Source organism: Ranitomeya variabilis, chromosome 2 (assembly GCF_051348905.1).
Source record: "Ranitomeya variabilis isolate aRanVar5 chromosome 2, aRanVar5.hap1, whole genome shotgun sequence".
NCBI lineage: Eukaryota > Metazoa > Chordata > Amphibia > Anura > Dendrobatidae > Ranitomeya > Ranitomeya variabilis.
Window position 1 is genome coordinate 228,455,039 of NC_135233.1, and position 16,059 is coordinate 228,471,097.

Consider the following 16,059-nt stretch of genomic DNA (forward strand, 5'->3'; position numbering starts at 1 on the left):
CCACTTTTGGTAGTTCCTAATCACAGCCTACTGGGTACAACCCACAAATGTGGCCCTTGTCAAAATCTTTCAGATTGTCACGCTTGCTCATTTTCACATCAACTTTAAGAACTGCCTGCTGACAAGATTGGCATGCTTGCATCATATCCTAGAGTGAGAATACATACACGGCTACTCTATGGCGTGCTTACCAGCATCAAGAGATCAGGTAAAGCCGTCAAACAGAAGCCTGTGAATTACAGAGCGGAGCTTTGTGAATCATCCGGAGTCCATGGAAGGTTACATAGCCGAGCCAAACTTCTGAGCTCTGGAGCTCGGAGCCAGGAAAGCGGCTCTGTGCGCATGGTACAACAAGCCTGCTCATTGTGCTGCCTGGTATAAAGGCCTCTTCAGGCTCCTGTTTATACAGGACGGACCCCAGCTATTTACAACCACATAGAGCTCACGTTACATCAATTGCCTGCTTTAAATAAGAATTTTTTTTGGGAACAAGCCACCTGCGGACATCCACAAATGCTTTGGACAAATGGAATTCGGCCTTGGAGACAAACTGTCACCCAAATCAGCGACGATGGTTCTTGTGCCAATATTTAGGAAAGAGGAGTCCTGCGCCCCTAATTACCATAGGCATGAACAGAATGAATATTCAATTTACAGAAATAACATATGTTAATGACCAGCACTAAGCCCATTGATTGCTGTGTTTATGTACAGTATGGGCAGCGCTCGGGTTTATTAAACTCTTTTAGATTAACTGAGGAAGTGATTGTTAAATGCTTATTTTCTATATAAAAAAAGAATTTATTTAATCTACAAGTGTGGTAAAAAAAGTAGTGTTAACCCTATGCAGCTACTATCGAGCCCCAAATAACTAGGACCCTACAAGCCCTGGTGCCAAATTGGAATATGCAAGGAGCGGACACACTGCGTAAATGTGCTTGGCATATAAATCCTATACATCAGTGCATACGTATACTTATACCCACCGTATGTTCGGGCACTACCAGACCAAGCACGCCTGAACGGCACAACACAACATGCAGGATCCCATCTGACAATAGTGTTTCTGACTAGTGCAGAGCTTGGATGCCCTCTGATCCTTTATCTCATTTGCCTTTATATCATTTTACAAGCCCTGTGTGAAGGTCCATGTTCCCCATATTGTATTGACCTCAGCAACCAATGCTCGTGGTCATGTGGTCAGTCTTCCATCCTTATTTAAAGCTTTCCTACCACCAACGAAACATGAATTTGACCACCATCACGGCCACAGTGCATAATTTTTGCCAGGGGTTGTATATGTCAGAAAATAACGCAATCACTGGCCTTGTAGGATGTTCATTCAGTTGTTTAATTTTGTAGAAAAAAAAGCAGATCACAGACATGGCACAAAACTAAACTCATTTCAAATGGCAACTTTCTGGCTTTAAGAAACACTAAAAGAAATCAAGAACAAAAAATGCGGTAGTCAGTAATGGTTACTTTTTTTTAACCAAGCATAGGGGAAAAATTATGGAGTCACCCAATTATGAGGGAAAAAAATTATTTTCACATTTGCCAAAAATTCTGTGTCCCAACAACCGTCATCATTGCCGAGGACTTTGCCATGCACTTCAAAAATAAGATAGACCAAACAAGGCAAGTGCTTCCACGGTAGGACCCGTGGAAGCGCAGCAGCGCGAAACGGCCGTCGTGTGTCACAATTCACATTCTCCCCTGCTGAAGATTCTTCCGTTGCAATAAAGGACTATTTTTAGGACGGTGAGTGCTCTCAGTTTTCTTCTTTCATTGGAATTTTCCTGCATACTTTTCTCAGATTGAGCACCCGATCCTTTTGGGGCGTTTACGGCACATGGCTGTGGTGAGTGTGAGGTGCAGTGAACCCTTGTTGCAGTGGTGCGGATTCTTTGCTCTTTTTTATTGTGGTCAAACAAGGCAAGTCTTTGTTGTCAAACCACCACAACCCCTTTGTATACCAGACCAATGCCCTAACCCCAAAACTTCCCTCTCCAAAATCACTGAAGGACAGCTTGCCCATCTTCTCTCCAAATCACACCTCACCACTTGTTCGCTCGACCCCATCCCATCCCACCTCCTCCCCAACCTCACCACCACACTAATCCCATCCCTAACCCATCTCTTCAACCTATCACTAACGTCTGGTACCTTCCCCTCTGCTTTCAAACATGCAACAATCACACCCATCCTCAAAAAGCCATGCCTTGACCCAAGCGCTATGTCCAGCTATCGCCCCATATCTTTGCTCCCATTTGCATCCAAACTCCTTAAGCAGCACGTCCATGCTGAACTTTCCTCTCACTTTGCATCCAGCTCTCTCTTCGACAACCTACAATCTGGCTTCCGTCCCAACAATTCCACTGAGACTGCCCTGACCAAAATTACTAACGACTTACTTACAGCCAACGCTAACAGACAATTCTCTATACTCCTCCTTCTAGACCTGCCCTCTGTGTTGTGATTTTGCTTTTTGCTCCCTCTAGTGGTCATTAGTGATTTGACTCTGGAGCGTCTGTCTTTTCCTATATCCTCACCTGGGCCGTTAGTTCAGGGGCGTTGCTATATAAGCTCCCTGGACCTTCAGTTCAATGCCTGGCATCGTTGAAATCAGAGCTAATCTGTTGTGCTCTTGTCCTCTGATCCTGGTTCCTGTTTTTCAAGCTAAGTCTGCTTCTTTGCTTTTTGCTTTTGTTTTGTTTGGTATTTTTGTCCAGCTTGTTCCTATCTGTATCCTGACCTTTGCTGGAAGCTCTAGGGGGCTGGTGTTCTCCCCCCGGACCGTTAGACGGTTCGGGGGTTCTTGAATCTCCAGCGTGGATTTTTATAGGGTTTTTGTTGACCAGATAAGTTATCTTGCTATATTCTGCTATTAGTAAGCTGGCCTCTCTTTGCTGAACCTGGTTCATTTCTGTGTTTGTCATTTCCTCTTACCTCACTGTTATTATTTGTGGGGGGCTTGTATCTTGCTTTGGGGTCCCTTTCTCTGGAGGCAAGAGAGGTCTTTGTTTTCTTCTCCTAGGGGTAGTTAGATTCTCCGGCTGGCGCGAGTCATCTAGCGATCACCGTAGGCATGATCCCCGGCTACTTCTAGTGTTGGCGTTAGGAGTAGCTATTTGGTCAACCCAGTTACCACAGCCCTATGAGCTGGATTTTTGTATCTTGCAGACTTACACGTTCCTCTGAGACCCTGTCCACTGGGGTCATAACAGTATGCCAGGCCAGTATTAAATGTTTAATGCATTGCAGAAGTGGGATTATAAGAAAGAAAATTTTGAGGTTTTTTTTCCCTCTCTCATTTTTTTTTTTCTTTTCCCCTTTACCTCAGAGTGGCTTAAGCTTGCTGCAGACATGAATGTCCAGACCTTGATTACAAGTGTGGACCAGCTTGCCGCTCGTGTGCAGGGTATACAAGATTATGTTACCAGAAATCCTAGGTCTGAACCCAAGATTCCGATTCCTGAACTGTTTTCAGGAGACCGATTTAAGTTTAGGAATTTCAGGAATAATTGTAAATTATTTTTGTCCCTGAAACCTTGTTCGTCTGGAGACTCTGCTCAACAAGTAAAAATTGTTATTTCATTCTTACGGGGTGACCCTCAGGATTGGGCTTTTTCGTTGGCGCCAGGAGATCCGGCATTGGCTGATATTGATGCGTTTTTTCTGGCGCTCGGTTTACTTTATGAGGAACCCAATCTTGAGATTCAGGCAGAGAAAGCCTTGCTGGCTATGTCTCAGGGCCAGGACGAGGCTGAGGTGTATTGCCAAAAATTTCGGAAATGGTCCGTGCTGACACATTGGAACGAGTGTGCACTGGCCGCTAATTTTAGAAATGGCCTTTCTGAGGCCATTAAGAATGTTATGGTGGGTTTTCCCATTCCCACAGGTCTGAATGATACCATGTCCCTGGCTATTCAAATTGACCGGCGGTTGCGGGAGCGCAAAACCGCAAATTCCCTCATGTTGTTGTCTGAACAGACACCTGATGTGATGCAATGTGATAGAAAAACCGCAAATTCCCTCATGGTGTTGTCTGAACGGACACCTGATTTGATGCAATGTGATAGAATCCTGACTAGAAATGAGAGGAAAATTCATAGACGCCGGAATGGCTTGTGCTACTACTGTGGTGATTCTACACATGTTATCTCAGCATGCTCTAAACGTATATCTAAGGTTGTTAGTCCTGTCACCGTTGGTAATTTGCATCCTAAGTTTATTCTGTCTGTAACTTTGATTTGCTCACTGTCATCTTATCCTGTCATGGCGTTTGTAGATTCGGGTGCTGCCCTGAGTCTTATGGATCTCTCATTTGCTAAGCGCTGTGGTTTTATTCTTGAACCATTAGAAAATCCTATCCCTCTTAGGGGTATTGATGCTACGCCATTGGCAGAAAATAAGCCGCAGTATTGGACACAGGTTACCATGTGCATGACTCCTGAACACCGCGAGGTGATACGTTTTCTCGTTCTACATAAAATGCATGATTTGGTTGTTTTGGGGCTGCCATGGTTACAGACCCATAATCCAGTCCTTGACTGGAAGGCTATGTCAGTGTCTAGTTGGGGCTGTCGTGGTATTCATGAGGATTCCCTGCCTGTGTCTATTGCTTCTTCTACGCCTTCGGAAGTTCCGGAGTACTTGTCTGATTATCAGGATGTCTTTAGCGAGTCCAGGTCCAGTGCATTGCCTCCTCATAGGGAATGTGACTGTGCAATAGATTTGATTCCAGGCAGTAAATTTCCTAAGGGAAGACTGTTTAATCTGTCGATACCTGAACATACCGCTATGCGTTCATATATCAAGGAGTCTCTGGAGAAAGGACACATCCGTTCGTCTTCTTCCCCTCTTGGTGCGGGATTCTTTTTTGTGGCTAAAAAGGACGGATCTTTGAGGCCTTGTATTGACTATCGGCTTTTAAATAAGATCACTGTCAAATTTCAGTATCCTTTGCTGCTGTTGTCTGACTTGTTTGCCCGGATTAAAGGTGCCAAGTGGTTTACCAAGATAGACCTTCGTGGTGCGTACAACCTTGTGCGCATTAAGCAAGGGGATGAATGGAAAACCGCATTCAATACGCCCGAAGGTCATTTTGAGTACTTGGTGATGCCTTTTGGGCTCTCTAATGCCCCTTCAGTTTTTCAGTCCTTTATGCATGACATTTTCCGGAACTATCTGGATAAATTTCTGATCGTTTATCTGGATGATATTCTGTTTTTTTCTGATAATTGGGACTCGCATGTGGAGCAGGTCAGGATGGTCTTTAAAATTTTGCGTGAAAATTCTTTGTTTGTCAAGGGCTCAAAGTGTCTTTTTGGTGTACAGAAGGTTCCCTTTTTGGGGTTCATTTTTTCCCCTTCTGCTGTGGAGATGGACCCAGTCAAGGTCCGAGCTATTCTTGATTGGACTCAGCCCTCGTCAGTTAAGAGTCTTCAGAAGTTCTTGGGTTTCGCTAACTTCTACCGTCGTTTTATCGCTAACTTTTCTAGCATTGTGAAACCTTTGACGGATATGACCAAGAAGGGCTCCGATGTGGTTAATTGGGCTCCTGCTGCCGTGGAGGCTTTCCAGGAGTTGAAACATCGGTTTACTTCGGCGCCTGTTTTGTGCCAGCCTGATGTCTCGCTTCCCTTTCAAGTTGAGGTGGATGCTTCAGAGATTGGAGCAGGGGCCGTTTTGTCGCAGAGAGGCCCTGGTTGCTCTGTTATGAGACCTTGCGCCTTTTTCTCTAGGAAGTTTTCGCCTGCGGAGCGAAATTATGATGTGGGCAATCGGGAGTTGTTGGCCATGAAATGGGCATTTGAGGAGTGGCGTCATTGGCTCGAGGGTGCTAAGCATCGTGTGGTGGTCTTGACTGATCACAAAAATCTGATGTATCTCGAGTCTGCTAAACGCCTGAATCCTAGACAGGCCCGCTGGTCATTGTTTTTCTCCCGATTTGACTTTGTTGTCTCGTATTTACCAGGTTCAAAGAATGTGAAGGCCGATGCTCTTTCCAGGAGCTTTGTGCCTGATGCTCCTGGAGTCGCTGAACCTGTTGGTATTCTTAAGGATGGTATTATCTTGTCAGCTATTTCTCCTGATCTGCGACGTGTGTTGCAGAGATTTCAGGCTGATAGGCCTGATTCTTGTCCACCTGACAGACTGTTTGTGCCTGATAAGTGGACCAGCAGAGTCATTTCCGAGGTTCATTCCTCGGTGTTGGCAGGTCACCCAGGAATTTTTGGCACCAGAGATCTGGTGGCCAGATCCTTTTGGTGGCCTTCCTTGTCTAGGGATGTGCGGTCATTTGTACAGTCCTGTGGGACTTGTGCTCGAGCTAAGCCTTGCTGTTCTCGTGCCAGCGGGTTGCTCTTGCCCTTGCCTGTCCCTAAGAGACCTTGGACACATATCTCCATGGATTTCATTTCTGATCTTCCGGTGTCTCAGGGCATGTCTGTTATCTGGGTGATATGTGATCGCTTCTCCAAGATGGTCCATTTGGTTCCTTTGCCTAAACTGCCTTCCTCTTCCGATCTGGTTCCTGTGTTTTTCCAGAACGTGGTTCGTTTGCACGGCATCCCTGAGAATATTGTGTCAGACAGAGGATCCCAGTTCGTTTCCAGATTCTGGCGATCCTTTTGTAGTAGGATGGGCATTGACTTGTCATTTTCGTCTGCTTTCCATCCTCAGACTAATGGACAGACGGAGCAAACTAATCAGACTTTGGAGGCTTATTTGAGGTGTTTTGTCTCTGCTGATCAGGACAATTGGGTGACCTTCTTGCCGTTAGCTGAGTTTGCCCTTAATAATCGGGCTAGTTCCGCCACCTTGGTTTCGCCGTTTTTCTGCAACTCTGGTTTCCACCCTCGTTTTTCTTCGGGTCATGTGGAACCTTCTGACTGCCCTGGGGTGGATTCTGTGGTGGATAGGTTGCAGCGGATCTGGAATCTTGTGGTGGACAACTTGAAGTTGTCACAGGAGAGGGCTCAGCGCTTTGCCAACCGCCGCCGCGGTGTGGGTCCCCGACTACGTGTTGGGGATTTGGTGTGGCTTTCTTCCCGCTTTGTTCCTATGAAGGTTTCCTCTCCCAAATTTAAACCTCGTTTTATTGGTCCTTACAAGATATTGGAAATTCTTAATCCTGTATCCTTTCGCCTGGATCTACCTGTGTCGTTTGCTATCCACAACGTGTTTCATAGGTCCTTGTTGCGGCGGTACGTTGTGCCTGTGGTTCCTTCTGCTGAGCCTCCTGCTCCGGTGTTGGTTGAGGGCGAGTTGGAGTACGTGGTGGAGAAGATCTTGGATTCTCGTCTCTCCAGGCGGAGGCTTCAGTACCTGGTCAAGTGGAAGGGCTATGGTCAGGAAGATAATTCCTGGGTGGTCGCCTCTGATGTTCATGCGGCCGATTTAGTTCGTGCCTTTCACGCCGCTCATCCTGATCGCCCTGGTGGTCGTGGTGAGGGTTCGGTGACCCCTCACTAAGGGGGGGGGTACTGTTGTGATTTTGCTTTTTGCTCCCTCTAGTGGTCATTAGTGATTTGACTCTGGAGCGTCTGTCTTTTCCTATATCCTCACCTGGGCCGTTAGTTCAGGGGCGTTGCTATATAAGCTCCCTGGACCTTCAGTTCAATGCCTGGCATCGTTGAAATCAGAGCTAATCTGTTGTGCTCTTGTCCTCTGATCCTGGTTCCTGTTTTTCAAGCTAAGTCTGCTTCTTTGCTTTTTGCTTTTGTTTTGTTTGGTATTTTTGTCCAGCTTGTTCCTATCTGTATCCTGACCTTTGCTGGAAGCTCTAGGGGGCTGGTGTTCTCCCCCCGGACCGTTAGACGGTTCGGGGGTTCTTGAATCTCCAGCGTGGATTTTTATAGGGTTTTTGTTGACCAGATAAGTTATCTTGCTATATTCTGCTATTAGTAAGCTGGCCTCTCTTTGCTGAACCTGGTTCATTTCTGTGTTTGTCATTTCCTCTTACCTCACTGTTATTATTTGTGGGGGGCTTGTATCTTGCTTTGGGGTCCCTTTCTCTGGAGGCAAGAGAGGTCTTTGTTTTCTTCTCCTAGGGGTAGTTAGATTCTCCGGCTGGCGCGAGTCATCTAGCGATCACCGTAGGCATGATCCCCGGCTACTTCTAGTGTTGGCGTTAGGAGTAGCTATTTGGTCAACCCAGTTACCACAGCCCTATGAGCTGGATTTTTGTATCTTGCAGACTTACACGTTCCTCTGAGACCCTGTCCACTGGGGTCATAACACCTCTGCCTTCGACACAGTTGACCACTGCCTCCTACTACAGATCCTCTCTTCCTTTGGTGTCAAAGACCTTGCCCTATCATGGATCTCCTCATACCTTACCAACCGCACATTTAGCGTGTTCTACTACCATACTACCTCTTCATCTCGCCCCCTCTCTGTTGGTGTCCCTCAAGGCTCTGTCCTAGGGCCCTTACTCTTCTCAATCTATACACTCGGCCTGGGACAACTCATAAGGTCCTATGGCTTCCAGTACCATCTATATGCTGATGACACTCAGATATACCTCTCTGACCCAGATATCACCTCTCTGCTCTCCAGAATCCCAGAGTGTCTATCAGCCATATCCTCCTTCTTCTCCTCTCGCTTCCTCAAGCTCAATGTGGACAAATCTGAACTAATTATCTTTCCTCCATCTCGCATATCTTCCCTACCTGATCTATCTATCAAAATAATTGAAATCACACTTTCCCCTGTCCCCGAAATCCGCTGCCTTGGAGTAACTCTTGACTCTGCCCTGTCCTTCAAACCGCACATCCAAGCTCTCGCCACCTCCTGTCGCCTCCAGCTCAAAAATATTTCCAGAATCCATCCTTTCCTCAACCCTCACTCTACCAAAATGCTTGTGCGTGCCCTAATCATCTCCCGCCTCGACTACTGCAACATCCTCCTCTGTGGCCTACCTTCTAACACTCTCGCACCCCTCCAGTCCGTCCTTAACTCTGCTGCCCGACTAATTAATCTCTCTCCTCGCTACACTCCTGTTTCCCCTCTTTGCAAATCCCTTCACTGGCTCCCAATTTTCCAGCGAATCCAGTTTAAACTACTAAAACTGACCTACAAAGCAATCCATAACCTTTCTCCTCCGTATATTTCCAAACTAATCTCTCAATATCTTCCCTCAGTAATCTCTGGTCCTCCCAAGACCTCCTTCTCTCCTCCACGCTTATTCGCTCCTCACCCAATCACCTCCAAGACTTCTCCCGAATGTCCCCCATCCTCTGGAATTCTGTGCCCCAACACATCCAGTTATCCACCACATTTGGATTTTTCAAAAGAAACCTGAAAACCCACCTCTTTAAAGAAGCTTACAGCCTGTAATGACCACACGGCCACCTCACCACCATCGGAGCTACTGCAACCCTCGACCTACTGTCTCCTTCCCCATAATCCTGTAGAGTGTAAGCCCGCAAGGGCTGGGTCATCTCCCCTCTGTATCAGTCTGCCATTGTTAGTTTGTTTACTGTAAGTGATATTTGTATTTTGATGTAACCCTTTCTCACGTACAGCACCATGGAATTAATGGTGCTATATAAATAAATAATAATAATAACCATAACAAGATAGTGCCAGGTGTGAATACACCATAAAGAGTTGTTTTGTTTTTTTTTTAATTCTCTTGCTTCATTTTTTTTTTTACTTTAGGTTCAATTACCCTTTAAAGAGCCTTTACTGCTGTACAATACACAGTATTAATTTTTGGGTTATTTTAAAAATGCTGGACGTGAAACAACTAACGATGCTAGTCTACAGTGTAAAAATCTGCAGTGGTAAAATAAATATATATACACACACGTAAAAAGAAAAAGCAATTGTGTATTACATGGTAATTAAAACATTACAGGCAATGGAGCTCCAAATACACTTCCAAAAATGTGAGGTCCCTTTTCCTGACTTATCAAGGGATGAAAGAGCTTTTGAGGGGAAGGAATATTTTCAGATAACTTCAGAGTCGAGGTAATAAATTCCAACCAAGACGCTGGGTACAATTTCCTGATTTATATTTTTTTTATGTTTATAGTAGACTCTTTAGCTGTACTATGGAGTTTGTTTTTTTTTTACTAGGGAACAGGTTATTTTTCAAGATTGACAAGTGTATACAAATGTCCCTTAGTGAAGGCATTCCTCAGTGCAAGCGATATGCAATCGATCTAGACCGCAGAGCTTTCGGGAAACAAGCAACCCCTCTTTTAAAACCTGTGTAATCGACTAACCTTGGTTAACTACACACAGGTTTTACTGGGCATTCTCTTTTCTTCTAAATGATTTATTTTTGCCATCTTAAGACTGTGTGCACACGTACAGGATTTTTCACTATAAAAACGCGACAAAACCGCAAAAAAAAACCGCATACATTAAGTATCTTATTATTAGTATGCAATCTGCAATTTTTGTGCACGTTGCGTTTTTTTCCGCGGCGGAATCGCATTCCGGAAAAAAACGCAGCATATTTATTTATTCTTTGTGCGGAATCACGGGGATTCCGCACACATAGGAATGCATTGATCTGCTTAGTTTCCGCATGTGGCTATGCCCACCATACGGGAAGTAAGCGGATCATGTGCGGTTGGTACCCAGGGTGGAGGAAAGGAGACTTTCCTCCAGGCCTTGGGAACCATATACCTGTAAAAAAAAGAATCAAAATAAAATTCGTGATATTCTCACCTTCCGGCGGCCCCAGCAGCCTTCCCGCTCCTAGCGACGCTTCCGTTCCCAGGGATGCTTTGCGGCATTGATCTGTGATGACGTAGCGGTCTCGTGTGATGCTACATCATCTGGGGTCATTGTCGCGAGGCATTACAGGGAACGGGAGCATCGCGAGGAGCGGGAAGGCTGCTGGGGCCGCCGGAAGGTGAGACTATCACAATTTTTTTTTTTTTTTTTTTTTAACATTGGATCTTTTTACTATTGATGTTGCATAGGCAGCATCAATAGTAAAAAGTTGGTCACACTTGTCAAACACTATGTGTGACAAGTGTGACCAACCTGTCAGTTTTCCAAGCAATGCTACAGATCGCTTGGAAAACGCTAGCATTCTGCAAGCTAATTACGATTGTAAAAGGCTGGTGTTTAGCGGCAAAACGCATGTCAATTCCGCATGCGTTTCACCCGCAGCACAGTAGCGGAATTGCTGCAGAAATTTCCACGGCAATTCCGGACGTGTGCACATAGCCTAAAGGAGATTTTACAGACGGTCATGGGTAGAACAGTTAAAACAGTGGGTATTCTCATCTTATAAAGTGACACATGATTAGTGGAGAGCTGACCTTTGAGACCACACGATCCTAAGAATAAAGAGGCAGCCAGGCCACTCGCTGTGCAACGCATTGCAGTACATTCCCATACAAGTGAATGGGGTCAGTTGCAGTTCCCTGCATGGTCGAGGGGCCAGAAGTGCCACTATACAGGGAATACATGTTAGCAGCTGTGGTCTCAAAAAATCGACTATATTCACACCACAAACGCTTAAGCTATGTTGCCACGATCAGGAAGTAGAAACATTTCGGATGCAGTATATTGGCGCTGTGTCCAAAACGCTACGCTCTATTGAACACAGGTAAATTCACATGTGTTCACAGAATAGGGCAGATTTACTGCATTCAATACATTCTATTGTTGAAAATTCTGTAAGAGAAATTGACATAATGCAGTCCTGAAAGACGCGCCGCCTGTCCGTCTCCGCACATGCTCGCATAGTGGAGGTGGCATTTCTAGAAATCCCATCCACTATGCTGTAACATCTGGCCGCTGCGGGTTTGACACTGTATAAATATGCAGCGTTAAAACTGGAGCAATTCCAGATCATAGGCACATACCCTGAGAAATCCAGTCTGCAATGGCTGACAACAGGGAAAGCTAGACTACCTTCATCTCTACAGCAGTCGTAGGAAACAAGGCAGACTGAAGGTTCAGGGCACACAATTTTTCATGGGGCATTTTCATTTAATTCCTTGATAAGTTTATGCCACTAAGGCTACTTTCACACTAGCGTTAACTGCATTCCGTCTCAAAACGTCTTTTTTTCGAAAAAATGCATCCAGCAAAAGTTTTTGCTGGATGCGTTTTTTCCCCATAGACTTGTATTGGCGACGTATTGCGACGGATTGGCATACGTCGTGTACGTCGTACGACGGATGCGTCGAAATTTGGCGATACGTCGTCGGCAAAAAACGTTGCTTGTACCGTTTTTTGTCTCCGCCTAAAAAACGTGTCGCGACGCATCCTGCGGCATGCGTCGTTGGCTATAATGGAAGCCTATGAGCGACGGATGCGTCGGGACACGTCGTACGACGCAATGCAGCGCTGCAATACGTTTTTTTACACTGAGCATGCTCAGAAGCTGGATTTTGTTGCCAATTGGCCAGACACCCCCAAATCTATATAAACCTGGCCTGGGCCTTCAACCCCACATATATGGCCACGTATATACGTGGCACTTATATACGTGGCACTTATATAAGTGCCACGTATATAAGTGCCACGTATATAAGTGCCACGTATTTAAGTGCCACGTATTTAAGTGCCATGTATTTAAGTGCCACGTATTTAAGTGCCACGTATATAAGTGCCACGTATTTAAGTGCCACGTATTTAAGTGCCACGTATTTAAGTGCCACGTATTTAAGTGCCACGTACATAAGTTCCACGTATTTAAGTGCCACGTATTTAAGTGCAACGTATTTAAGTGCCACGTATATAAGTGCCACGTATTTAAGTGCCACGTATTTAAGTGCCACGTAGTTAAGTGCCACGTACATAAGTTCCACGTATTTAAGTGCCACGTATTTCACGTAAATGCCACGATTTTTCAGTGCCACGTATAACCACGTAGTTATAGTACTTATAGTACGTGGCACTGAAATACGTGGCACTATGACTGTCAGAAAATGTTCATTAAACGGTTAGGTGTGAGGTTAGGGGTAGGGTTAGGGTTTGGATCCCTTTATCATCATCCGTAGTTCATTAATCGGATGAATCCACAGTCGTCTCCGTCTCCGTTGCTGCAGAAGCATCCTACGTCTTTCCGCTGCCGCCTCCTTCTCCCGCACTATGATATCCAGGCGATTCGTCTCAAAGATAACGTCGGTAACCAAACTAGCAATCCTCACAAGAACACCTTCCATCGCTGCCACAAAACTAAAACCCTCAAAGATGGGCTGTAAAAACAGTAACTATATAGTTTTCCATATTTTCCAGTAGCCAATCAAATTTGGGAGCCTCCCAATTTAAAAACGGATCCGTCGTAAAAACGGATGCAACGGATGGTAAAAACGGATGCAACGTATCCAGTATTTTCGACGGAAACGTTTAGCGGATTTGCGACGGATCCGTCGAAATGCTGTATACGTTGCATACGTTTTTCCCTTTTTTTGACGCATCCGTTTTTTCGGCAAAAAACGGATTTGCGACGTAATGCAGTTAACGCTAGTGTGAAAGTAGCCTAAGCACTGGAGGTATAGATATTTTAGCCTATCATTCTGTATATGATACTTCTTTTGCAGCTTCTATTTTGCTGGAAAGCTTCCAAGAGAATATTAGAGAATAAAGAAAGAAAAACTAAAAAGACTTTGGCGATACCACAGCCGCTTGCTTCCAAATAGGCATGCAAGGCGATATGTAGAATAACGCCCACTGTCTTGTGCGCTTAGGGCGGACACCAGGAGTCCTTAATTAAAATACTTGGTATTTTATGATGGAAACACACAGGCTAAAAACACCTCCTCTGGTAAGAGTATAACACTTATGCGGGTAAAAGAAAAATTAACTCAAGGAGAAATTAATAAATAATGATGTTTTTGTAAATGGAGGGTCAAGAATGCACCAACAAATATTAATAGTGAGACGGGGTATTTGGAGAGAGTACTTACAATAAATCCAAGGACACCGGAAGGACCTGGGGGACCCAATTCTCCCTATAATGGACCATAAAGAATAAAAAGCGTTTTAGAAATATCAAACCTTAACACATGAATCCAACACATAGAAAACTATCAACTAAGATCTATTTAGATCGTATCAGGACCCCTATACATACAGCTGCAATTAACACACTTTAAAGGGACAGTTCAAGATTAGATGTGGAAGTGAATGGCGGTTTAATACCACACACAAACTGTAGACAGGTGTGGCGCTGTTTTTGAAAGAAAGCAGCTTTGTGTTTGAAATCCAGCACAATCGCTTAAAGGCATCTTAAAAAAACTATTTTAATAGTTAAAGGAGTTATATTTTATCTTAAAATAAATTGCTTACCCTTAAGCCCTCCCCAATACATGTGACTAACATAGGCCAAACCCCTTGAAATCGATGGCTTCAGCTGACAGTCGAAGGCCATATACACACATTCAGTATTTCGTCAGTATTTTACATTAATATTTGTAAGCCAAAACCAGGAGTGGGTGATAAATAGAGAAGTGTTCCACCCTTGATTTTGGCTTACAAATACTGATGTAAAATACTGACCAAATACAAAACATATTAACCTTGCCTAATGCATATGGAGCCCCCTGAATCATGAGGTTGTAGCTGGTCCGATTTTGGCCTTCCTATCCTTTTGTTCTCTATGAGAACACAAGACTACTTGGCAGAGCGAGCATTTGGTGAGACAGCTGTTAGCTGAACAATTGTCCAACAGCTATATAAAATGTATGGAGGGCTGTCAAATTAACAATCACTGTTAGATCAGTGGGGGTCTGACTTGTCACCAATGCTTAAATATATATTTTGATACCACACACCAATTTTTTGCGGAGCCAGGATCATCAAAAAAAATAAAAGAATCCACACTATCTTTAAACAGAGAGGTGGTGAGTAAACACTTTGCTAATTTACATTCATTTAAATTTCGTGGTCCAGATGAATTACATCTTAGGGTGCTGAAAGAGGTAGAAGAGGAAATTGTAGACCCACTAGCCAGAATCTTCATGGAGAACAGGAGAAGTCCCAGAAGATTGGAGAAGGGCAAATGTCCCTATCTTTAAAAAAATATTATAATTTGACAAACTATTAAACAGCATTTATGCAAGTACATGGATAAGAATACAGTAATTAACCAGAGACAGCATATGGGTTTGTATCAAACAAGTCATGCCAGACTAATCTAATTTCCTTCTATGATGGAATCACTGACTGGGTGAATCCAGGAAATGCAGTAAATACAGTCAATCTTGACTTCAGCAAAGCATTTGATAAAGTATCTCATACTGTATTGAAAAAATGACCAAGTATGGGACTGACAGGGCTACGGTTAGGTGGATTCATAACTGGCTCAGTGATCGTACTCAAAAAGTGGTAATAAATGGCTGCACATCCAACTGGAAGAATATTTCAAGTGGGGTACCACAAGGCTCTGTCCGAGCCCCAGTGTTGTTCAACATTTTTATAAATGATCTAGAAAAGGGAACTGAAGATAAACGGATCAAATTTGCAGATGATGCAAAGCTAGGAGAAATAGCTAACACTAGAGAAGACAGAGAAAGGATTCAGAAGGATCTAGCTAAGTTTGAACAATGAATGGGCAGCGACTAATAGAATGGTATTTAACAGGGAGAAATGCAAGATTCTACATTTGGCTAAGAAAAATGAAAATTATATCTACAGAATGGGAGAAGTAGAACTAAGCAACAGCAAGTGTGAAAAAGACATGGATATACTAATAGATCACAGACTGCACATGAGTCAACAGTGTGATACAGCAGCAAAAAAGGCAAACAGTTCTGGGATGTATTAAGAGAAGTATAGAGTCTAAATCACGTGAAGTCATTATCCCTCTCTACTCCTTGGTCAGACCTCGCCTGGATTACTGTGTCCAGTTCTAGTCACCACATTTTAAAAAATAACATTGAAATATTAGAGCAAGTTCAGAGAAAAGCTACCAGGATGGTGAGCGGACTGCAAACTATGTCCCACGAAGAACGGTTAAAGGATCTGGGAATGTTTAGCTTGCAAAAAAGAAGGCTAATAAGAGACAAAATAGCGGTCTACAAATATCTGAAGGGATGTCGCAGTGTCCAGTGATCATCCTTATTCTCATTTGCA

At 44.1% G+C, this 16,059-nt stretch overlaps 1 protein-coding gene across 2 annotated transcripts in view; it reads right to left on the bottom strand.

Annotated features, from left to right (window-relative positions):
* Positions 1–16,059, bottom strand: part of COL27A1 (collagen type XXVII alpha 1 chain) — a 477,424-nt gene that overhangs the window by 315,057 nt on the left and 146,308 nt on the right. For both annotated transcript variants that reach the window (XM_077283906.1, XM_077283905.1), the window contains exon 14: positions 13,893–13,937. In XM_077283906.1, the coding sequence (XP_077140021.1) occupies positions 13,893–13,937 (45 nt within the window). The remainder of the gene's footprint in view (positions 1–13,892; positions 13,938–16,059) is intronic.